This window comes from Myripristis murdjan, chromosome 22 (assembly GCF_902150065.1).
Source record: "Myripristis murdjan chromosome 22, fMyrMur1.1, whole genome shotgun sequence".
Taxonomy (NCBI): domain Eukaryota; kingdom Metazoa; phylum Chordata; class Actinopteri; order Holocentriformes; family Holocentridae; genus Myripristis; species Myripristis murdjan.
In genome coordinates this window covers 17,051,235-17,074,969 of record NC_044001.1, presented here as the reverse complement: position 1 = coordinate 17,074,969, position 23,735 = coordinate 17,051,235, and the positions used below count along the sequence as shown (strand labels likewise).

Here is a 23,735-nt window from a genome sequence, read left to right as displayed (position 1 = left end):
CTGAGCACTGAACATTTTTATCACATTAAAAAAAAACTCTCTCAGAAAGGAACTATAGTAACGTGGGTTATAATAGCCTAAATAATAATAATTAAAAAAAAAAAAAAAACAATAAATAATAAAATAAGTTTAGTATCACAGCAGGCCAGTGAGCTATAATTGGGTAGGTTGTAGCCTATACGCCGTAGAAATATTGACGTAGTCTAGTCTATAAAAATATAAACTATGATAAGGTCGTTATTAAAATGACAATTCTAATATCACGGATACATTATAATTCCGTGTTGGAATATTATAGGAATAGGTGATTTTTTTTTTAACCAGGAGGCAGTGGTCTGGGAAAGTGACATTTTGCTGTGCGAAGTGCCACTAAGTCTCAGGACCTGTGCAGGCAGCCTGAGCGGCTCTGCTGGCTCTGACACTTCACTATAAGCTGTAAGAGCGGTTGTCTTTATTCCACACCGCCTGGCATACAAAGGCAGAGGATGTCGGGAAACCACAGCAGAGCAATCAAACGTTTGAAGACGTAAAGTAAAAGGTCAAAATGTTTATATTATTCAAAAAAGGGAGGTGCTGAAAGCTCCTTTCCGCCTGATTGGCCGAACTTGACAGTGATTGACGTGCATCCATGGTAACCAAGCAGCCAATCTGCCAAGTCCAATAGGAAATCATCAGAGGGGGCTTGACTGTCTTTTCTCCCCCTTCAAAAATACATCTCGGCTCCAGCCTTAATTCTCTCGTACTTTCAATCTCGACCTACGTTCAAAAATACGCCGCGGCTGCAGTTTTAATTCTCTTCCACGTTCAGCCGCTCGCCGACCAAGTTTCCCAAGCCCGAGGATGCGGTAGCGGCCACAGACAGCATCGTCCCTGCTCCACGGTGCTTCGTGTTGCGCGTTTTTCCATCGTTTGGTCTGGCGCTCGGTTGGCTAACTTTGGGATTGCCTTGTTTTTTTTTTTTTTTTTCCTTGGTGTCTTGGATTTGCCTCGGCACCCTGAGAGAGGAGGCGAAGGAGTCGACGCGGAGGAGAGAGGAGAGAGGAGGGGGAGAGGGAAAAAGAGGAGAAGGCTCCATGTTTCAGCTGCCTATCTTGAATTTCAGCCCCCAGCAGGTCGCCGGGGTCTGCGAGACTCTGGAGGAGAGCGGGGACGTCGAGCGCCTCGGCCGCTTCCTCTGGTCGCTGCCCGTCGCCCCGGCGGCCTGCGAGGTCCTCAACAAGAACGAATCGGTGCTGAGGGCCCGGGCCGTCGTTGCCTTCCACACCGGCAATTTCCGCGAACTCTACCACATTCTGGAGAACCACAAGTTCACCAAAGAGTCTCACACGAAATTACAGGCCCTGTGGCTCGAAGCGCACTATCAGGAGGCTGAGAAGCTGCGGGGACGCCCGCTGGGGCCGGTGGACAAATACAGGGTGCGGAAGAAGTTCCCCCTTCCCAGAACGATATGGGATGGAGAGCAGAAAACCCATTGCTTCAAGGAGAGAACCCGGCACTTGTTAAGAGAATGGTATTTGCAGGATCCTTACCCGAACCCCAGTAAAAAGAGAGAGCTTGCACAGGCTACTGGACTTACACCCACACAAGTAGGAAACTGGTTCAAAAATCGTAGACAAAGAGACAGAGCGGCGGCTGCGAAAAATAGGTAGGTTTTGCATCCTTCTTTTTGTAAATAGTCTCTGATGGTTTCTCATCCCCTGCTCCAGTAAATTAATGTAACCTATTGGGCAATAATAAAAATAGCTCATCCTCCATGGTGGCTTGATTAGTGAATCAAATCGGATATGGTCTATCATTGCAGTTTAATAGAGCACAATAGGCCGTAACCTCCACTGGGTTGAGCCAGTTGTGAAATTGTGGCATGAAATGCTAGAAATTGCCTAGACATAAATATTCAAATTCACCTTAAAATAGGCCCAATAAAATCAGGGCCTCTCGATAGCTGAAGATGTGATAAATGCTGCTCACATTGTCTCTTGTGCAGTGACATTAAATTGGGGCTGGAATATAGGAAAATAGCTTCTACACTGGAGACAGAAAGGCAATAATGACATTATAAATTTATTATAATTTCCCTTGTAATTTCAGATGTCAGCTGGAGAATATCGGATTTTTGCTTTTCATTGTAAATCAATTTAGCCTGTTACCATCACAATATTGAACCTCAATGCAGAGAGCAACATTCAGGCTAGCAAGCAGAATAGCGTTCATTAAATATGTCTTATTTGATTGTCTTATTTAAGCAGTTAAACAAACCACAAATGGCTCTATAGTCGCTAATAGCCCAGTGTTTTAAGTGCAGAATGGCAATTTACTAATTAATTAAGGTGTAATATTAGAAGTGTGAGCAGTGTATTCAGAGGCTGTGCCTTGGCCTGGTATAGTGCCGCCTGTGTGGGCCGAGGTCATGTGCAGGCCGCGAGGAAAACACCAATATTCCAGGAAGGACTTATAGCCTACTGAATTTATACTGATCTACTCTATAGCTTTTTTTTTTTTTTTTTAATCTGCTGTGTTTTAGCACTATAATATTTTAGCACTATAATATTCCTATGGTGGCTCTACAGGGACAGCTTTACTATGATATTTTATCCTTTTAAAGAGTGCCTTATACTATAGTTTTCCTTTTCTCTTTTTCCCCCTTTCTTTTTTTAGAGACACCTGCTGCCATTTACACAAAATCCCAATACTAATAAGTCACGTCGTTTCAGATTTGAAATGGTGTAGTTAAAAACAAACAAACAAACATGCATACAAAACAAGTGAGAAGTCGTTGAAATGGTGTGACATAATTCCACTTATTTCCAATGCACTTTCCGATTTTTCAGGAATTATATAGGCTACTGAAAATATTTTGAATAACGACAGAATAAGGCAGATCATTTTAGTGTCAAGAGAATGATTAAATTAATGTTACATTTTGATCTATATTGGAAACAGGAACATTTTTCGACCACTATTGGTGTTTTTTCCATTTCTTTTCAGGAATAAAAACAAACAAACAAACAAACAAAAATGGTTTATTTGAAGCGAAGGGTTTTGACGTGTGAGTGAAACTGAAAGGAAGGGGCGCACCCTGCACCCTTCATGTGATTATAACCCCCTGTTCTCGTGTTTTGTGTCCAGGCTCCAGCAGCAGGTCCTGTCCGGGGGCTCGGTTCGCTCCCTAGCGGACGAGGACGGGACGGTGGATCGTCTGGGGAACTCCTCCAGTCCGGAGGCCAGCCTGTCCAGCAAAGCCGCCGCCTCGGCCATCTCCATCACCTCCAGCGACAGTGAATGTGACATCTGATGAGCAGATCAAGGGTGTTAAAAGAGAGGATGAATTAAGGGGATACGAGTGAGAGACAATCTAATAAGTCATAGTGCCTGCGTCAAATTAAAAAAACACACACACACACACACACAAAAAACAAAAAACAAAAACAAACACATACACACAAAAAAACTGTTATTTGACGGCTGCCAAAAACATGAGGGGATGTGTGGTCTGCGGCGGAGTGCCCGTCCTTTTCCTATAGGCCTATACTTTCATATTGTTTGCGTTTTACCCACGTGTGGATAACTGAACTTAATATGGACGAAAAATATTTCACGGACTAATAAACCAACGCCTCAAGACGAAAAATTAAAAAAAGAAGAAAATGAAAAAAAGGAAAAAGGATGAAGACATCCGAGCGCCTAACCTGCTGTTTTCTGTGGGTATTTCATGTTGAAAAAGAACTGTGATATTTTTACTTTACTTTCAAAGTTTTATAAATAATGTTTATTTACCTATTTAAAACGATCGGCTCTGTCTCTTAGAATTTCATATTCATTTGCTTGGTGTTTTTAATATTTACCTTGTGCACAGGTGAACCTGTTGAGCATGTGCGCTTTAGTGAAAATGTGTTTCAGTAAACGAAAAAAAAAAAGTAAAGATAACTTAATAAAATAATTGTTGATCAAGAGAGCACAAGTTTAGTCTTATTTTTTGTATTGTAACAAGTGGGGGAGACAGAATGAAGAGACGTGGAGACTAAAACCAGTGGAAATGTTTATCTTTTTAAATTCTTCAGTACTCCTATATGAACACCCCTTGGCTGGTTTTATGCTGCGAGAGAAAACGTTTCGTGTTTATAATGCCACGCTACTAGTATGTGCCCTGACACGTTTTAGACTTAGGCCTAATTGGCCAACATGCTTTGCGTCCTGTAATGCAGGATGACAGCGAGAGGTCACGGAGAGGCCGGCTCACTAACCCAGATGATCTCCGTGAGGAAAAACTGATAGAAACACAGCAGATTGTGAAAACGTGCTTTATTCGGCCTGTGGAGCTAGAGAAGTGCGTGCGTGCGTGCGTGCGTGCGTGCTTGTGTGTGTGTGTGTGTGTGTGTGTGTGTAGCCTACGTACCCGATCTGTGGTTTAGTATTACTCAGTCTTTTAGCCATGCATGGTGCACTTACATTTCTTAACTTAAAATGGTCTCTATATTTTCCCGGAAACATTCACCATGACTAAATCACCGTAATATTCAACTGAATCCATTCAACATTAATGCAGAAACTATTTAACTCGTGGCTGATAAAGGATTATCATATCTAGGTTATTTATTTTTAGTGATCATTGTATCTCATTGGGCCGGAAGCTTTTGACTAAAACACCTTTACAACGATGCCAATTCAGCTGCTTCGCTCCAGAAATCTATTTATCATCCACTATGAAAAATCACTATAATAGTTCTATAATATTGATATTGAGCCTTGTAGTGGGTTTCTGATACTCAATAACGAATAGCCTATGTAGCGCCATAATCCTATTTTATGGTATATATTTTTTTTTAAAAATATATATATAGCCTATAGGGTCTATATTGGCTGCTAGTATTAAGCTACAATATTTGTGTGATATTCATACATTTACATGCAATAGCTGTAGCCTAAAATATTTCTGCTTTGATATTTTTATAGTAGGCTTCTAAAATTTATTCTGCCATTACAGCAATTCCTTTGCAGGCTATGTCCGCATTATTTGTTTAAGCATTTTCCCGCTTGCTTTATGAATTTATAAATAGCCTAGCTTAAATATTTTCAGATGGGCATTAATCTATTTACTTGACCCGTGTGGCCCGTTGTAGGCCAGCGGGTTGCACCGAGGCGTTACATTTGCTTTTCTCGGGCTATGAAACAGGCTTGAAAACGAAAACAAAAACAAACAGCGTACAGTAAAGTCTTTCTGCTTCAAGACACACAATAAAAGCCAATAGAGCAAAGCAGACGGAACCAGAAGTGACTCGTTAAGTTCAGCTTTTCCGACTGATGGGATAGACACCTGGTTTCCTCCAATTTGCAATTAATTAGGCCACAGTAACTTCTGAAAGAGACAAGTTGTATTTTCAAAACCTCTTTCAGCTGGAACAACACAGAAGCCAAAGCCGAGCTTGGTGTTTGGGGAGGGGGGCAAAGGGAAGGGAGAGAAACGGGATGTGGGGTGGGGTAGGGGTGCTTCTTTCAAATCGTGGGGACAAAATGGCTGAATATTTCCGTTTCTATTGAAAATAAGGGCGACCAGGGGAATACATGAAAAAGTCTTTCTAGCAGTCAATAAGGTTGTCAAACTGGTCAGCGGTAATCAGTGCTAATGATGGGTCTGGGGTCCCTGCGTGGACAAAGAGGCCCTGCCAGTGTTTTGTGAGGGGAAGCGACCACGGGTCCCTCTCAAAAGAAAAGACTCCTGTGAGGGTAGTCTGGGGCACGGAAATCACAACTTTTTGTCAATGCAATGTGTGTGTGTGTGTGTGTGTGTGTGTGTGTGTGTGTGTGTGTGTGTGTGTGTGTGTGTGTGTGTGTGTGTGTGTGTGTGTGTGTGTGTGTGTGAGTGAGGAGGAGGAGGTGGGAGGTGGCGCTGCTTCAATGTGAACTTATGGTTTGGCCGATTAAAAGGATTTAATTGCCAATTGATTATTTTCTGACTTAACCTACTTATAGGTTGTAATGTGTATATTGATTATACCTCAATTTCGCATTAAGACCTTCACTTAATCTATGTTGTAAACTAAATTGACATATCTAGCTCAGTTATTTTTTTCCCCCACATAGACCAATGACAGAATACAAAACCACCCATTGTTAAAATTGTGCTTGTATTATATTTGGGCTGCGCGCACCCTGTCCGTGCGTTTCAATCGGCTGTATTTTAACAAAAATGAAGGGCTTGCACAAACTTGAGGGTCTTCCAGCTTGGTTGTGATAAGTGTTAAACGGCGGCCTATAGCCTTGACTATACGTCTTTATTGTGATTGAATGTGTCAGCGCTGCTTAGTGTGCAGACACTCTGAGGCAAAGTGGTGGCAGCACAAAGACTGGCAGGAGCATGATAGCCCTGGTGTGTGTGTGTGTGTGTGTGTGTGTGTGTGTGTGTGTACATTTTATTAGACCTGGACTTGAGCCTTTTGCACTGATATAGAATTATTATTATTATTATTATTATTATTATTACTATTATTATTATTATTATTATTATTATGCCTATGTGTGCTATATAAAAATATTGCTTATATGTATTATGTATTATGTATTGTACATTATTATTAGACATGGATTATGATGCCACAGTGGCACACAGCTAAACCTGACAGTGATGTTTTGTTACACTGCACTACAGGCGGAGCGGTAACAGTGGAAGGCTAAAACTGATACTGTCAAGCCGTCACATTTCCCCCTCATGCGTCCTGAAGTGGGCGAGGTCACTCAGCGGGGGAAACTTGTCCTTTTCAGCGGGGCTTTGTCCTCCGCCCTCTTCATTTGACAAGCAAAGCTCTCTCCATCCTATCCGCACTCCAACAACCCCCCCTCCCCGTTACTTTTATCACACTCTCGTTTATAAGGTTTAACCCAGAACCCACAGGGTGATTCCTCTTCTTAACTGAATTTCATTAAAAAAAAAAAAAAAAGAAGAAAAGAAAAGAAAGAAAGAAAAGAAAAAATCCCCGATGGCCAAAGAGAATAGAGCCAAGCCAAGCAGCGGGTGTTTTTTCTGTTGTGCAGAAGCCGTGAATTTATATCCAATACAATAATTACAATCAGCTTCAGGTTTTCCAGGTGTTTCAGCCTTGGTTGTATAGCTGTTAATTTAAAGCTTTGTGTTTTGCCATAACGTGCTGTTGCAGCTTGCTTTTTTCTTTTCGTCGGTGAGATTTTGTTCTCTGGGAAATTTAAATAATTTCACTTGTATGGGCTGCTCCGTCTACTGAAGACTGAATTAAAAGGCTGAATTATGCTTCCGCGTAATTCAGCATGGCCGTGGCGGAGTGAAATAGCGACAGCAGGAGAATAATTATGCTAAGGACGACCCCTAGTGGTGATTTAATGACTCCTGCCTCCATTGTCCAGTGCGCTGCCACCAAGGCGCAACTTGGGGTCGGGGGGCCTGCAGCGGCTCCCCTCAGGGGTCCAGAGGGTCTTCAGCTGTTTCATTTTTCTTTTTAGCCAATTACAAGCCAAAGAATGAATGTATACGGCTGAACCTTTATTTATAGTTCTCACTATAACCACTTTTACCTCCACACGCAGCTATGCATTTCCACAGGTCCACTACACCCTAACCAATAACGATCATATTGATCCAGAAAATTTAGAATTAACACGTTCTAGGTATTTTCTCACAGGTGCACGTACAAAAATCATATTTCATGATGCGCAAACATGTATTTTGAGGGATGCACGTGATAGGATGTAGGAAATGTTAAGGGAAATGTTGGAGTTGGAGGAGGAAATGTCACAGTTGTGTCCTTGCCGGGTGTTTGCACAGTGGCTGATGGCTGGTGGTTCACTGGGAGGGACGATCTGGACTCCAGATGCAGCCGGATCCGCTGGAGTCCAGCAGGGAGGCTTTCAGCACCATGGACAGAGGCCGGGCTCTGCGCCTATAGCCCGCTCTCCGTATGATCCTCTCCTAATCAAAATGTTTGGGTTATCTGATCTCTTTTTCAGTTCAGCAAACCAGTGAGATGTTCGTGTGATACTGGGGGTACATCCCTCTGAAATAGGCGGCCAAAGACGTGTCAGTCTTTTAGTTTATGCTTTAAAACTGATCTGGAATGGTGTGTGGGTGTGTGTGTGTGTGTGTGTGTGTGTGTGTGTGTGTGTGTGTGTGTGTGTGTGTGTGTGTGTGTGTGTGTTTACTTGTATCTTTTGCTGCAGAGCTTTATATGCATATAAGCTTATTAGCTTCACTACTGTCATGTGAAAACCTCATAACTCCAGTTTTGGTGATTTTAATGTTTGAACTGGTTCCTTCAGATGCTGAGAACATCCTGTAGGTCTTTTGGTATATTATCAAATCCTTTTAAAACACTCATTGTTTATAAGAAAGAAAGAAAGAAAGAAAGAAAGAAAGAAAGAAAGAAAGAAAAAAGTTAAATGCATACATACATATATACATACATACATACACACATACATACATACATACATACATACACATAAATATCCACACTAGATGAGCTAAAAAAAAAATCATAATAAGACATACAAAATAAAAATATATATTAATGATACTACTACTATGCCTACTACTGATAATAATAATAATAATAATAATAATAATAATAATAATAATAATAATAACAACAACAACAACAACAACAACAATCATAATCAAACATCATGCTTAAGCCAACAACTGCTGATTATTGAAGGCCTAGCTCCTTGTAACAGTTGATGCTTTGCTGATGTGTTTAACTCATATATTAATCTACTATACAATAAAATAAACACATAAATAAATTCATAAAAAGGTTTTGTCGTTTGCTTGTTGAAAAGACTCAGTCACGTATTGATGTTTGCAACCCCTCACCCACATTTATACACTCGATGTCCATATAGGTGATAATGACTGTAGTGCTTTGTATTGAGCCAACACACACACACACACACACACACACACACACACACACACACATGCAGTTTGAACTGGTTTCACAAACAGAATCACACTCCCAGTCACCTCCACATCTGTGCCCTCCAACATGCTGGATGTTTTTGAAGCGCACAGAAACTGCTGTGATATTCCCCAACTCTTGTGAGTCCAGACTCACAGAAACTAATGCCTTGCTCTGCGGCTGATAAACTTGAGCAGAGCTCTCCACGTCCGCAGGCATGCAGGAGCGGCCTAGAGGACATTGATCAGCCGCTCACAGTCACCGCCTGTTCAGACTCTTCCTGTCGTTTTTTATACAGCAGATGGATCAATACGTTGCGCCTGTCTTGGCCCTTGTGCGTCGCTCACAAATTCCGCCGTTTGTTACCAGATACAATGCAGATAATGGGCAATTATGTGAGCGGCGTGAGTGCGGCGGAGTCAGTCGATGCTCCGCTCAGCCGGGACTGAGGCGGACCGGGATCCTCTGTCAATTCCCCCGAGTCAAACAATTATTAGCTGTAAGTGGACATTGTTTTGACAGGCGCTGGTGACAAATATGAGAGGGGGAAAATATGATCAGAAAACACTCAGCCCTCTCAACAGTGAGCGCGGTGCATTGTGGGAACCGTATTGACGGACCGGGGCGCAGACAGAGGCCGACGCTTGATTGAGGTCAGATCGCCCGCAGCAAAGTCAAACACTTTGTAATCTGCATGGACAGATTTACACGCTGTTCAATTATCGCTTACCTTTCAGTTACTCTTTACTTTTACCTTTACCTTTTTTTTTGTCCTGAAAAGTGCCAAAAGGTGATGTTATGTGTGTTATGTGGGAGTATGAATGTAAGCTCCATCTCAAACTGTGGCACAAAACTAGGCCTGTTAATTAGCCTAACTTTCATATATCACTTTCAGCTGTGCGGGATATTGAATAGCCTCGACACCTGATACACAAATGTCACCACACAAGTTAAACAGCACCAATACTGCATGATATTATTGACACAAAATGAACGTTGCAAGATTAACGTGTTTTTTCTTGCTGTATATAATGTAAGCAGAGTTGGGTCAACCAACATTTTGTCAAAGATAAGTGAAGTACCTTTTTTGGCCACTAGATGGAGACAGAGACCAACGGAAGAAATGAGAGGCTCTTCTGCGTTTTATCCTTTTAGAGGATGAATACCAGTCTTCTTTTTTTTTTTTTTTTTTTTTAACAAAGTCTCACCTGCTTTTTCTGGGGACGACTTCATAAACAATTAAAAATCTTTGCTGAACCTAAAACCTACGACAGGCTAAGTCTGGGACTCCTTACATTTTTTTCTGTGTGATTTTAAAGCGAAAATCATATTAGTCCACAAATGTGTAACGATATTGGAACCAGAGGATGAACTGATAACACCAGAAACTTGTCTGGGTTATCTCAGAGTCACCTTTGCTAAACTTTTTCCTCTAATTTTGGCTGAACATACTCCTCTCTGTAATTTATGGCTGTATGAATCAATTGTGCATGTCAAAAGTGACTTATCTTTTCTCGTAGAAGCCGCTTTTGAATTAATTAATTAAATTAATTAATTAAAACAATCTTTAATATCACAGGCTTTACTTCGGAGATTTGAAATACATCATTATAGGCTACTATTGTTTTAGTGATGTATCTGATCGTTTACATTTTATTTTTCATATATAAACACTGAAACTGAGGGTTTTCATTAAGATTTTCATTCATTCATTTTATATAACATTATAGAAGAGAGCTAAGTAGTTGGATCTAGTAGCAAAACTGTAGGCCTGTCACTTCCTTACAGGTTGGTGTGAGTGCTGTGCAAAGGCAGTGTGAAACAAGCGCCGATGCAGTACTGCCTCTTGGCCACAAGATGGTGCACAAGACCTGCGATTGAGAGGAAACAGAGGCAAATGGCTTCATCAGAGGAAAACCTGCACCAGCAACACTGGGTGTGTACAAGTCTGCGTCATATCAGAGCATAAGTGGATGAAAAGAGAAGGAAAAGCCTCAAACGGCAAAACTTTTAGTGACTGCTTACAAATGGAAATATCCCACTCAAAATAAAAAAAAAAACCCACCATAACAAGAGCCATCACTGACTCAGTGCCTGCACGCAAAGGCCTGCACCAGTGTTGTTGTTATTTAAAAAGCAAAGTAAATACTTAAGTAAATATTTTCTATTTTACAACCTTGCATTGCATGTATTGAGGCAATTGCTTTGTCCAGGGTAAGATTAATCATAACCATAAAAGCAGTATTTTGAAATGTAGGCTTTGACACTGCAACTGGAGAAGCACGCTACTGGTGGACTGCAAGTAAATTTCGAGTTAAGTGTAAATCAGCGTCCGCCGTTACTCACTGTTGGGTGTGAATGTACATGTGTAAGAAGGTGTGCGGGCAGGGCAAGGGCACCAGTTGGGATTTTAAGGGTCTATATTTAAACTCTCTGGTCTCTAGTTTCTGCAGCTGTCACCAAGTTTAAGTTCAGCACCTTGAGCTTTTCTCAGACATGCTCTTGGGTCATAGTTATAAACCTGCCAGCCTCAGGGAGAGGGAGAAAGTGAAGCAGAGACTCTCACCTACCTTTGAGTCTGTGTCTGCCGGGAGTCTCGTTGAGCCCCTGCACAGCAGCCGACTGCCTTCACCAGGAGCTGACACCCACTGTGATGTTGTGGGTCGCCACAAACATGACAGGACTGACGCTAAAAAATCTGCTTTCAGACAAGATGGCCAAAGCGTCAATATGTCCATGTAGTGCAGAAATTATACGCCCATATGAGACATAAACACTGGGCTCAGCCCTTCATCTGAGGGACCTGCTCTTGTGTTTCCTCTTATGTGAGCAGCATTTTGAGGCCCCGTCTCACCGTCCCGTGCTCTAACCCGTGAATTACATTCGTACCACCTCCACCTCCTAACAGTGTTACTCAGCTCAGATATTTAACTGATTATCAGGTCAGCTTTACCTAACATACGCTCGGTGTATGTAATGCATCACAGTGTGTCATAATAAACACTGCTGCTGACATGGCTGACAGAATATACTCAGTGTTTAATGTTTTACAGTTTCTCTCTCACTCTCTTTTAAACAGCACGAGATGTTGTGGGAATAATGTATGTTCCATAAATAATTATTAATTAAAGTACAATTAAATTTATAACAGTACAATCTGAACATTCAGGTAACACTGATATAATTCACAGTCATGTAATTGTGTTTGTTTCAGCAGATTATCGGTGGTGGTTAATTTTAACAAGATGCAATACATAGAGGCCAGTTTTCTTTTGCTTATAAGAAATGCATGAGATGATTATGTCAATAATCCTGGTTCAGCTGCAAAATATTTCATGAATATATACAGAGTATGTGTTTACAGGTTTTTAGGAAGAATAAAATAATCAAATACTGCTCAACTATAGCCATAAACAAATTATTATGGTGAATAACATCACCACTGGTCTCACCACTCAGCTGTCGACCACAATATGCAATATCAGATTCTTGAGAAACAGTTGACAAAACATTGTTTAAATCCTTACTTTTGTGTAATTAATGCTATTTCACCAGCAGGAAATACATTTCTAAAAGTGTACTGTTGCTATAAAACACAATGGGAAGTTAATTCGTGAAGAGAAACACTTAATTTTTAATACTATTACTAAAGTGAAATGGCTACAGCCACTGCAACATGATCTGCTTTTCACTGTGATCTGTATCTGTCGTCTTATCAGCTGTTATTTGTTTCAGGATAACACTCAGATTCAGCGATGGGACATTTGGCAGTGTGGGACTGGTGTTTAAATGATACCATGTGGCAGAGAAAAATAATTCACTGAGAATATTATGTTAATCAGTACCATTCCACAATATTTTACTAATTAACATCGAGTTCTCGGCGTAGTTACGTTGCTCAATCATAGCTATTTGTTGTATGAGCCACACCATTGTTATTGGCATCGTTTTTTAAAATCTTCCTTCTACAATATGTGTGTTCCTCAGGTCAGACCTTTTAGTAACTATTAATGACATTTTAATGAGTATGGTGTCTTAATATACATCCATTAAAAGTGAAACGTTATTAATCAACATTACTATTGTAAAATCACCAGTGCATAAGACATAGGAGTAATAAATGTAACAGTTAAATTGTCAGGACAGGTCATTTGCTGTCATTAGGCGGAGGTTACATTCTCAAATATTATCTCTGAGGAATGTCTCACACTAATTGGTTGTCCATTTTTCACCGGGTCTGTGTATGAGGCATGTGCTCACATCAGTGTGGTTGGGGGGGAGGGGCTTTGGGGGGCTGGAGAGGGGCTGTGCTCGTGTGCCACTTTAACGTGCATTTGTATTTACATTCTTCATGCTTTACAAAATGTAGCTTTAGTGAAGCTATTCCTGTTATTTTGGCAGATTGCTAAGAGGGGCATTATTTGTGTATGACTGCATTTTTCACATTTAAAAAAAAAAAAAGCATTGTGACATATGATAGTTTTTTGTTACTGCATCAGGTAACAAAAATGTTTTCAAGTTATAAGGAAGAGAACAAGACCAACACAGAGATAAATGGGGCTTTTGGGATGCATTCTTTGCTTTAATGTTGTTTACACAGTGTAGTCGTGGTCTTAATAACAAAACAGATTAGACCGTCATCATAATAATCTAATAATCCCAGAGTGAGAGATACAGAGATAGAATATTCCTAATATCTCTATTTGAGTTAGAGGTATAAACCAAGTCCTTGCAGAGGTGACTATCAGCCAGAAAGTGAAGTAGCCGCTGCTGTCCGGTGGCAGCGCTGCCCCTAATAACAGAGCTTAGCTGGCATTCCAGAGCCGGTGGCACGTTGGTGTAGTGGTAACCCAGAGAGAGCCTGGTAATTACCACCGGCCACTGTCACCATGCAGCAAATGCACCATTCAGCAGGGATGGGACCAGCGGAGCATTTAACCCTGCCTGTACCGGGACGTCCTGCTCACCCATTGCACTTGAGGAGTGCTTCAGCTTGCCAGGCGGGCACAGCACCGCCCATCTTCTCACCTGACGGCAACAATCTTTTGTGATTATCTGCTGTTTTGTCTGTGTGATAGCGGTACGGGCGAGGCTCAGTGTATGGTGAAACTGGTACTGTAGGTGAGAAGAGGGGAGGAATCAAGAGGGAGAAGCAGCACAGCTGTGTGTGAGACATCAGACTGAGGTTAGGAAGGAATTTACTCACTTTTCTCTGTCTTTTTAAATCTCTTTCTGTTGCATTTATAAATATCTGGGGTGCTGTGAAGCTTTTAATTTTTTGTCCTTCATGTGCTAATTGCAGAAGTGCCAAACTCTCTCTTTCCTTTTCTATCTATCTATCTATCTATCTATCTATCTATCTATCTATCTATCTATCTATCTATCTGTCTGTCTGTCTGTCTGTCTGTCTGTCTGTCAGCCCCCATCTTGAATACACTTGACTGGAGCAAAACCACTGAACTTCTGAATGAGGAGTCACGAAGGCATTCTCTCAGGAGAGGCTCGCTGGAAAACATACTGCAGGACCGGAATGGGAAGTTTATTTTCCTTGGTGCATGCATATCTGTGGGATATGGGGCTCTGTGCGCAGAGGGGCTGGTGCAGCAATCCAGTTTCTGCAGAGAGGAGTTCATCGCAGCAGCACCCTTTACCTCCTCCCCCTTCTGCCTCTCATTCTCTTTTAAAATGGTTTCAGTCCGTCCGCAGTGCATCTTTCTCACTCATCCCACTTTCCCTCTGCATCCCACATGGATTAAAATGTATCAAGCTCTCTGGGTTGCAGATTGTGGACAGCACACACTACATTCATTAACCCCCACACCCCCACCACCCCCCTTACACACACATACACCGTTTCTATTCTGTACTTATGCCTTCCTCTGTCCTTCTCTATCCATCTCTCCCTATTTATTTCTCTCTGTCTCTCTGCACCACCCTCCCTTTTCTTCTATCATCTGCAGGCTAAAATAGGCCCAGCAGCTTTTCTCTGGGCCTTTTGTCCCTGCTCAGGGAGACGTTTGGCACACAGAGGATCGTGTTACAACTTTCATTTCCTGGCTGTTTTTTTTTTTTTTTTTCTTTTTTCTGCATGGAACCGAGAAGGGTATTTTATCCTGCTCCCCAGTCTGACGATGAAGGGCAAGAGGAGCAAGATGGCAGTTCGGATTCGGGGGCCTGTCACTCTCAGCGTTGCCAAATACTAACTGCATATAGCTTCAGGGTTCTTGTAGGTGTGGTTTTGGTATAGTCTGTGTGTATGTTTGTATGTGTTTAGGGTGAGATGGGGGGGGTGGGTTACTTGAGCTATTTGTGAGCCCCCAGGATAGGTGAGGTGATGCCCCTCGGGAGTGTGAGGTAGATTTCATTATCCCATATCCAATACCACTTCCTCTTGTTGTGTCTGCCCTCCACCCTCCCAAAAAAAAAAAAAAAATAGGCCCTTGAGCCTAAAGCAGTGTCCATGTTTAGACTCGTAAGCCTCTCTCAGCTGGGTATAAAAGCTGGGGAAAGAGTGGCACAATGGTAAAATTATTCTTCTTATTATTAATTCAACAGTGAAAAAATACCTAGAGCATGAGACAAAACCCTGACATTTTGGCCTTAGTTATGGTCACCCTTAAAGGCGGCATCATAGGCAGTTTACTGACCTATCCACATGGTGTAGTAAGAGACCAAAACTCTATATTACAGTGCAATGGTAGACTATCATCAGTTTCTTCCTATCTGCTGCATTTTCTCTTTGTTTCTTCTTCATGAAACTCCCATATATGCCATACCGCTGTACAGGAGGAAATATTTATAGTGAATTTACTTTGGATTGTGAGTGGATCCATTTTCATTTGGCAGAGAGGGGCCAAAACTAACATTAAGAAAGTCTCTTCGGTCCCAACAAAAGTATTCCAGAACATCTCAAACTTGAAGTCACCCTCCTGATCAATTACATGAGGAAAAATCTGGCCATCTCCTCTCTCACTCCTAACATGTAGATATCTGATTCACGGCAACCAGAGCCTGGCTTTGTCTCCGGAAGGGTTTGATACACGAGCACATGCCTTCCGGGCACATTTCTTTTATACCAGCCCAGTTTTTCACAGACATCACGTCGCATCTTGTCCTTTGTCTGCTCCTCTTGTAAGATATTAGAAAATTCTCCCTTTCATCAGGTAATGTATAGGATGTTGTCCTTCATTTGACACACAACATGCTATTTAACACGCTAATAGTTAGGGATCATCTGCAGTGTCTACTCCTCCTTGTCTTTGAACCCGGGGTCATGCATCACTCAGCGGACGGGGAGAGAGAGATAAATATATCTTTCAGCTCTGCCACTAGGAGCTTCCTGTCGAACCAGAGGCTTCCTACTGGAGTACTTATCTGAGGGGAAGCTGTCTCTGGCCCACAGTACCTACCTACACACACACACACACACACTGCATGACTAATTATTTTTCAAGCATGAATCATCTAATGGTTTCTCATAAGGGTTGTGATGTCTACAATTGTCTATGTGTCTATGTCAGCGCACAAAGCAAGAAAGCTGTTTTGTAAGTTTTACCTAGTTGAAAGAATGTCTTTCCCCATATCGATGCACACTTGAGCAAGTCTCATATGTGTGCACACACACACACACACACACACACACACACACACACACACACACACACACACACACACACACACACACGCACACACACTTACACACACAGCCTGCATCTGCCTCAGGGTATGGCCAGGCTGGAACATTGTCAGATCCATGCATCATTGGTAAGAAAATCTCTCTACCCCCCTCTACACCACTCCCGCCCCTCTGAGGCAGACCTGAAAAGATCCTTTTGTCCCTCATCACCCTCCTGCCCCCCCTCCACCCTCCACCACCACACACACCCACACCCCTCATACAGCCTGTGGTTATGGATACCTGGGATTGTCTCACACGAGGCTCCCATGTGGGGTAAAGCTACCTGCAGGCACCAGACCATAGAAAGGCAATCCAACAGCAGGATCCTTACCTTTGGTTTTTGTCCTTAGAGGAGATGGACACTGGTTCTGGTGCCAAAGAAAACACAATCCCAGTTCAGGGATGATGGCGCGGTCTCATGCGGGCTACTCTGTGTGTTTATTTGCACACGTCAAGGCCTTTCCTGCTGTTGATTTAGAGCCACCGCCACTTATGTGTATGACAAATGAAATGCCCTTTTGATGACTCTGACTCTGTTTGCCATCAGCAGCTGTTGTTACTGGCACCAGTGTGCTCACAGCGAGGCTGGCGCTACATCCAAGCTTTTGTCCTGGAGTCTGTAGGCTGAGGCCTGCACGCCTATACCAACTGCACTTGATGTACAGCCGATGAGAGGAAAACACGCCGGGCCCTGATACGGCCGAGAGATTTATGAATGTTGAGTTTGTCCCTCCGGATTCGGAAGTGTGGGATTGGAGCGTGATTAAAAAGTGCTGTCAGAGTTTCCGTGCTGGATTGATTCTAGTCTTTTGCACATCCTGAAGGTGACTCTGATGGCCTCCCGCTGTCATGTGGCACAGAGCCTGTTTAATCCCTGCTGTGTCTGTGCTGTTGTCATTAGATTAACAGGTATGAACAGTCACTTTGGTGGCTTTGTGATCACCTGTTTGCTAATTTGTGAATATTCATCCTCACTCTGTGCCAAGTGTGTTGGGCACGTGCCCTCTAACATTACAGGTCTATTCTGGCATATTTATTGAAACACACACTCCCCTTCCATTCCCCACAAAAACAAAGTGATAATTTTGTCTCTTCAATGACTCAAACAGACCTGGCTTACATAAAAGGTTGCAATCCAAAGTTTTATATATCCATTTTGACAAAACAATGTTGCTCGGTGCTTATTGTCCGATATTTCAAAAATACAACTGCTCATACAATCCACAGTGGGACTATTTTGTAAGCAAAGGTCTTAGGGTTAACTAATAATTTACCTTACCATTTACAATGTGTTTTTTTTTTCATACCAGCAGTCATGTTCTGTATGCCACATTTTTGAGCTGGTGGTTATCTCATTTTGGAATAAAACTCTTTACATCTCCTGCTTGAAATTGAAATTCTGGGAATACCTTCAATTATTAGATTCATGTTTTAAGAGCAGGTATCAGTGAGGCAGCTATGACAAAAAGTCTGTTGCCTTTTTTATTTTAGCTGATAGAAGATCTCATTTAGACGCATATCTGCCAATAAGGAGAGCTATAGGTGATGGGTGTGTATGGATGTATGTTTGGTGGACCTGAGAGAGTGAGGAGGGTCTAGCCCGAGGTTCCTCCTCTGCAGCCGGGCTCGTCCCTGCAGCCCTGCAGCCCTGCAATCTTCGCAATCAGGCAGTAATGCTAGCAGCGACTGTTTCAGATTATGCTCAGGAAATCCTCGGTGCTCTCTGCTCAAAACAATTTACCCTGACATGAGCCGAAGCAGTATAGGGGGTGGGGGACATGAGAGTTGTCCTCACCAGATTCCTCATGAGGCCACACTGGATTCCCCAAATACGTCCGCACTGTCTTTCACTTTGGCACAGAATCCGGTTATAGGCCACTTTGAAACTGAAACTGAATCCACTGAAAACAGAAAATGTACATTTGCTTGGGACTATTATTATTATTATTATTATTATTATTATTATTATTGGTGTAGTAGTGGGCATATTATTATTAGCCTATTTGTTTAGTTATTTCATTAAATAATTAAATAAATAATTAATTATTGTTGTTGATAATGATGACGAAATGTCCATAAGCATGGTGTTTATCTCATTGTATTTTAAGGGTGTCATATTTTTATTTATTCATTTATTTATTTATTCATGTATTTTTAATTGCATTTTATTGCATGTATTTTTTGTTTTGCTTGTTTTGATCTGCTGATTTGGCTAAAGGCAATAAACGTTTTTTTTTTTTCCATTAGCAGTGAGACGTTTGCCATTTTTGTGATAAACTCCAGAGATGGTAAAGTTTGGGTGGCGCTTTCCCATGGCCCAGAACCGACAGAACAAACTCTTGGAGAGAGCTAAGAAAACACGGCAACAAAAACCCAATGATCCGCAGCACTCAGGGTACAAATGAAAAAAAGAAAAGAAAAAAGAAGGTAAGCCTCTCCATATGTCTGGCATTATTTATGCAACACAGCAACAGTCAAGCAGACAAGCTATCAACAGCAGCAGTGACGGCTCATGTCTTCATATCACACTAGCCCCGAGATAGCTGCTGTTTCTTGACCCACATTTGTCTATAGTCTAAATTTACTTTACGACACTATGTAGTGAATGCTACTTGCTATTGTTATTATTATCAGGTTATTATTTTCTTAAAAAACAAGGGTCGCTCACAATGGTGTAGTCCACCCTTCATTAAGGACGTCACTATAATTCCCCACACCCTATAAAATTGGTCACATCCTTATTTAATAGCTGGATAGCCATGTTTGTAGCTCGTGACCATATTATGATTATATTATGTTTTGCATGCACACATTCAGGCAAAGATAAAAATATGTTAAAATTATGCACCACGCAAATTAAATTACAGTTACAACTCTCTCTCGAGTTGAATTCACAGTTCATTGATACAAAACAAAAATAATAAATAAAGACACTGATTATTCACCTCCCATTTCATTTTGTAGGCACAGGTTTGACGGGCAGGACCTACTCTAACACATTAACAGATTATTTTTTGCTCCCTGTAAGCGGATGTACAAATAACACACATAAGACCAGTGTATTCCTTTTGTTTTATTGGAAACTAATTACCATGACTAATGAAAACGTTGCCTCTTAGTTTCCATAGCAGGACGTTGCTATAATTCTTTTGTTATCTTAACAAAATATCATAAATAAAGCAAATGGGCAGTCCGGTTAAGTGTTTCGTTGAGTTAAGAGTTCCAGAAAAAGGGGCTGATTGTGTTTTTTCATGGGCAGGAGATCAGAAAACCTCCTGTCAGGGGCTACAGGACAGGTTAAGCGCATAAAGGAATTTTGTTCTAACCAAATTTAACGACAGATAAGTCAGTCTATATTATAAGGTACTATAGTGTTATTTCATACATGTACTCAATCTGATACACTTATCAGTCTTTTTTCTTTTCTTGTTTTTCAAAATAAAGTAATCAAGCAGCCTCTTAAGAGCCTAGATCCACAAGACTGGAGGTTAGAGGTCCCAACAAGGAGTCCTGGAGTTGGTGCGGGTGTCCGTGCATGCCGTGCACAGACTGTGGGGCACCCAGGCCGGACATGGGGTAAGAGGAGGCCCCGGGGTGGCTCATGTTGCCCTGGAGCAAAAGCACTGAGTTCTGGTCGGGGCTCTGAGGCGGAGAAAACTCGTCCTCCGAGCTGGACATGAGAGACTTTCCTCCGTCCAACGGGGACAGCTGGTTCTGTTTGTTGCTGCCTGCGTTGTTGTTTTCACTGTTCTCTCTAGAAATTACAATAGGGAAAATTTAGGCACAGCACCTACTTTGTAAAGTATACCTTCCTATTCCATAAATCAGTAAATTAGAGCTACATGAAACATTTGGAGATGAACAAGGCCTATAAACAGTATAAAAGACAGCCATATTTACTTTAGAATAACAGCTAGAATAACAACAGGCCTAAAGCAAAAACAAATCTGAGAGGTTTAGCTCCTCGTCTTCTCTGCACTAATTCACTGTAATTCGTTTATGTTTCTTTTTTGCCGATTCGTATGAGAATCTGTAAAAATGAGTACATTTATTGTCTGTGTTGTTTTCTTTTTTTTTTTTTTAATCTAATTTTGCTCAAATTAACCTTCATCACCTATCATCTCAGCAGCTCTGGGTTGTCCAAAAATGGGACCACATTAAGTCACTTTTTTGAGCTGGTCCTTCCGCAAAAAATATTTAAATTACAGCTCTATTTACATTCTCTGAAGCTCCATTTTGGTTTTCTTGCAGGGTTTAAGTTATAATTAAGGTTCAGAAGGCGAGTGGATTAGTTTCTGAAGAGAGTTCATCAACTGTCAACAATATGCTACTGTGTAACCACGGTACAGTCACTGTAACCAGGAGAGAGGCCTGTTTTGGTGATAGAAATACAGCTTAGAAATAAATAAAATAAAATAAATAAATAAACAACAATAATAATAATTACAGTTTTCTATTTTGAATCCAAAAATATTTCCACTCATGTCCTGGTTCTTGTTTTAAGGTTATTCTTAGCAGCACATTTCTCACAGGATCATTCTCTGGTCACATAAATATTGTCTGTGCAGCGTGACTCTGACCCTTGCTCTGCTTATGCTTTTGAAAATAAATTGAATTAAACCTGCAGTCGCTCTGGGTAAATGTAAACAAAATGGCTTGTAAATAAACCTCACTGATGGGAATTAGGCCTGTAAGTAATAATAGTCCGGGATTCTCCAACATACCTTTCTTTAGCTTCTGCGGCTCTGTCTCTCTGCCGTCTGTTTTTGAACCAGTTGCTGACCTGCGTGGTGGTCAGTCCTGTGGCTTCGGCCAGCTCTCTCTTTTCCCGTGGGGACGGATAGGGGTTATGCGTGTACCACTCTCTCAGGACACCCCTGGACTTCTCCTTAAAGCAGTAGCTGGTCTCCTCGCCGTCCCATATCGTGCGGGGCAAAGGGAATTTCCTCCGCACCCTGTACTTCCCTACAGCTCCGAGCGGCCGGCCGCGCAGTTTCTCCGCCTCCACGTAATGCGCCTTCAGCCAGAGCTGCTGCAGCTTGGGGTGGTTGTGAGGAGAAAACTGGTGACTCTCCAGGATCTTGTAGAGCTCTCTGAAGTTCCCCCGATGAAAGGCCACCACTGCCTTGGCTTTGAGGACGCTCTCGTTCTTGTGGAGGTGGTCGCAAGCGGGTAGAGACCACAGGAAGCGGCCGAGCCTCTCCAGGTTCCCTCCCTGCTGCAGCACCTCGCAAACACATGCCACTTGCTCCTGGGTAAACCCGAAGGACGGTAATATAGACATGATGTCCGATCTCACTCCTCCGCCCAAACGCTCCTATCCAAAACGATAGCGTTGGTGTTAGTCTGTAGTTGGGTTGTTGTTGCGGCGCAATCCGGCGCAGTCCGTCCGCGCAATTTAGGCCTATCCACTCCGGTCCAGCCCCTGATGCGCACAGCAGATTGGGATGTTGATTGTTGGGACAATTTGTTCCTGTTGGAGATATGTCAGGCTTAAAGGGAGCCTGTGCGTTTCGGTGATTGGCTCTCCCTCTGCCCTGCACCCTGTACAGCAGAGCAGGACTGAGTTTGCAGCTCCGTTTCCTCCCTAGAGGCAGTGCGTCAGGGGCTGAAATAGGAGCGCTCCCACCTCCCACCCCCACAGTCCCTCTCCTCCTTCAGCTGGGGGAGCAGAGCAGCACCTAAATGCTAATCAATTATTACAGACCTCTTTAAAGTTTTTTTTTTTAAAACATGTTTTGAATATACACCCCATATATTGAAAGTTATAGGACTGACACTCCAGTTCTCGTGTGGGGCAAAACAGCTTTGCAGGTCAATACATTTTCAGTTGACATTTCCAGCGGAGGCAAAACCCACAAAAACTCACTTTACCCACTTTGTCATTTGCGGAAGAAAGTTTACCCACTTTTTCAGGCAGACATAAATCTTTACAAATAGATTTTTATATGTATTGCAGTAAGCAGTAATAAATTGGTTATAGTGGATGAGGTCTTTTAAGGGAAAACGAATACATTAGCCTAATGTTTCTCTAAAAAATATAATTGATTTTTGGAGGTCTACAGCAGGTTTACCCACCTTGTCATTTACCTCTACATGACTCATCGTGATTGACGCCCACCACGTTAATTACATGCAGATTGCAGGTTAGATGTGTCCCGTCTTTCATAGTCTATTAATTACGAAGTAGTTTATTTTATGGGGTGATATAATTTAATAACTTCCTATGATAGCTTAAGGCCTGCGCGTGCCATTCACGTTGTACAATTACGTATAGGTCTTTATATGAGTAAACTATACCTGCCCAAAATGTTATGGGCTATAGGCCACCAGTAGAAATTCAGCCCCTTAAGTTTGTGTGTGTGTGTGTGTGTGTGTGTGTGTGTGTGTGTGCGTGTGTGTGTGTGTGTGTGTGTGTGTGTGTGTGTGTGTGTGTGTGTGTGTGTGCGTGCGTGCGTGCGTACGTGCGTACGTGCGTGTGTGTGACTGAGAGAGAGAGAGAGAGAGAGAGAGAGAGAGAGAGAGAGAGAGAGAGAGAGAGAGAGGCTCAATGAAATTTCACATGGTCTATATGCTCTTTCATTTCTCATATTTTTAGTGGTTCATGAGACAGTCCTCAACAATTACAAATCATTGTCTGATTCATTTGTTTTTAATCAAATCAATTTTAGTTTCCACAGATTGAAGACCTCTAAACAGGCCAATAAAAACCAGAAAATGTCTAACATTTATGGACCGATGTCAATAAGCATAGGCATCACGTTAGGTTATAATGACAGTTCATTGTTTTGTTGCTGATTCCAGATTATTTTCCATATCATCAGGAGTTTTTGGAGAGCCTGCTTTAATTTGAAGTGGCTCTCGCGTGCATTTATATTTCAGGGCCTGGATGGGCACCGCACTGTCTCCAGTGTTTTGTGTGGGGTGAAACACAAAACCGATCCATTAGTAAATGAGTTCTGCGTGACACTGGTTCTTGGTGGTGGAGTTGTTGGTTTGAGCCATAGATCACATTTCTTTATCTACACCAGAAATTGCAACTCGATTCCCACGCCGTGTGTTAAGGAACAAGGCTTAGGCCTAGAAAACATTATCCTGCTGCAGAAAAGTTTTTAACACTTCTGTAGCCTAAAGGA

General features: G+C 42.0%; 2 protein-coding genes and 2 long non-coding RNA genes across 4 annotated transcripts; 2 read left to right on the top strand and 2 right to left on the bottom strand.

Moving 5' to 3' along the window:
- Positions 1 to 487: 487 nt before the first annotated feature.
- six6a (SIX homeobox 6a) lies at positions 488 to 3,952 on the top strand. The gene is made up of 2 exons (XM_030044954.1): positions 488 to 1,645; positions 3,127 to 3,952. The coding sequence occupies exons 1-2, from the start codon at positions 1,074 to 1,076 to the stop codon at positions 3,290 to 3,292; spliced, it is 738 nt and encodes a 245-aa protein (XP_029900814.1). The 5' UTR covers positions 488 to 1,073; the 3' UTR covers positions 3,293 to 3,952.
- LOC115354558 (uncharacterized) lies at positions 3,005 to 9,766 on the bottom strand. Its single transcript, XR_003927783.1, has 2 exons — positions 9,652 to 9,766; positions 3,005 to 3,288 (listed from the first exon to the last, which is right to left on the bottom strand). It is a non-coding gene; the product is annotated as an uncharacterized LOC115354558 (long non-coding RNA).
- Positions 9,500 to 20,985, top strand: LOC115354557 (uncharacterized). The gene is made up of 4 exons (XR_003927782.1): positions 9,500 to 9,574; positions 10,710 to 10,857; positions 18,847 to 19,026; positions 20,044 to 20,985. It is a non-coding gene; the product is annotated as an uncharacterized LOC115354557 (long non-coding RNA).
- LOC115354555 (homeobox protein six1b) lies at positions 19,715 to 22,092 on the bottom strand. Its single transcript, XM_030044952.1, has 2 exons — positions 21,324 to 22,092; positions 19,715 to 20,353 (listed from the first exon to the last, which is right to left on the bottom strand). The coding sequence occupies exons 1-2, from the start codon at positions 21,881 to 21,883 to the stop codon at positions 20,059 to 20,061; spliced, it is 855 nt and encodes a 284-aa protein (XP_029900812.1). The 5' UTR covers positions 21,884 to 22,092; the 3' UTR covers positions 19,715 to 20,058.
- Positions 22,093 to 23,735: the final 1,643 nt, after the last annotated feature.

Coding starts and splice junctions, on each gene's coding strand:
- six6a (XM_030044954.1), top strand. CDS start 1,074: ATGTTTCAGCTGCCTATCTTGAATTTCAGCCCCCAGCAGGTCGCCGGG. Junction 1,646..3,126: donor GCGGCGGCTGCGAAAAATAG/GTAGGTTTTGCA, acceptor TTTTGTGTCCAG/GCTCCAGCAGCAGGTCCTGT.
- LOC115354555 (XM_030044952.1), bottom strand. CDS start 21,883: ATGTCTATATTACCGTCCTTCGGGTTTACCCAGGAGCAAGTGGCATGT. Junction 20,354..21,323: donor GCCGCAGAAGCTAAAGAAAG/GTATGTTGGAGA, acceptor TGTAATTTCTAG/AGAGAACAGTGAAAACAACA.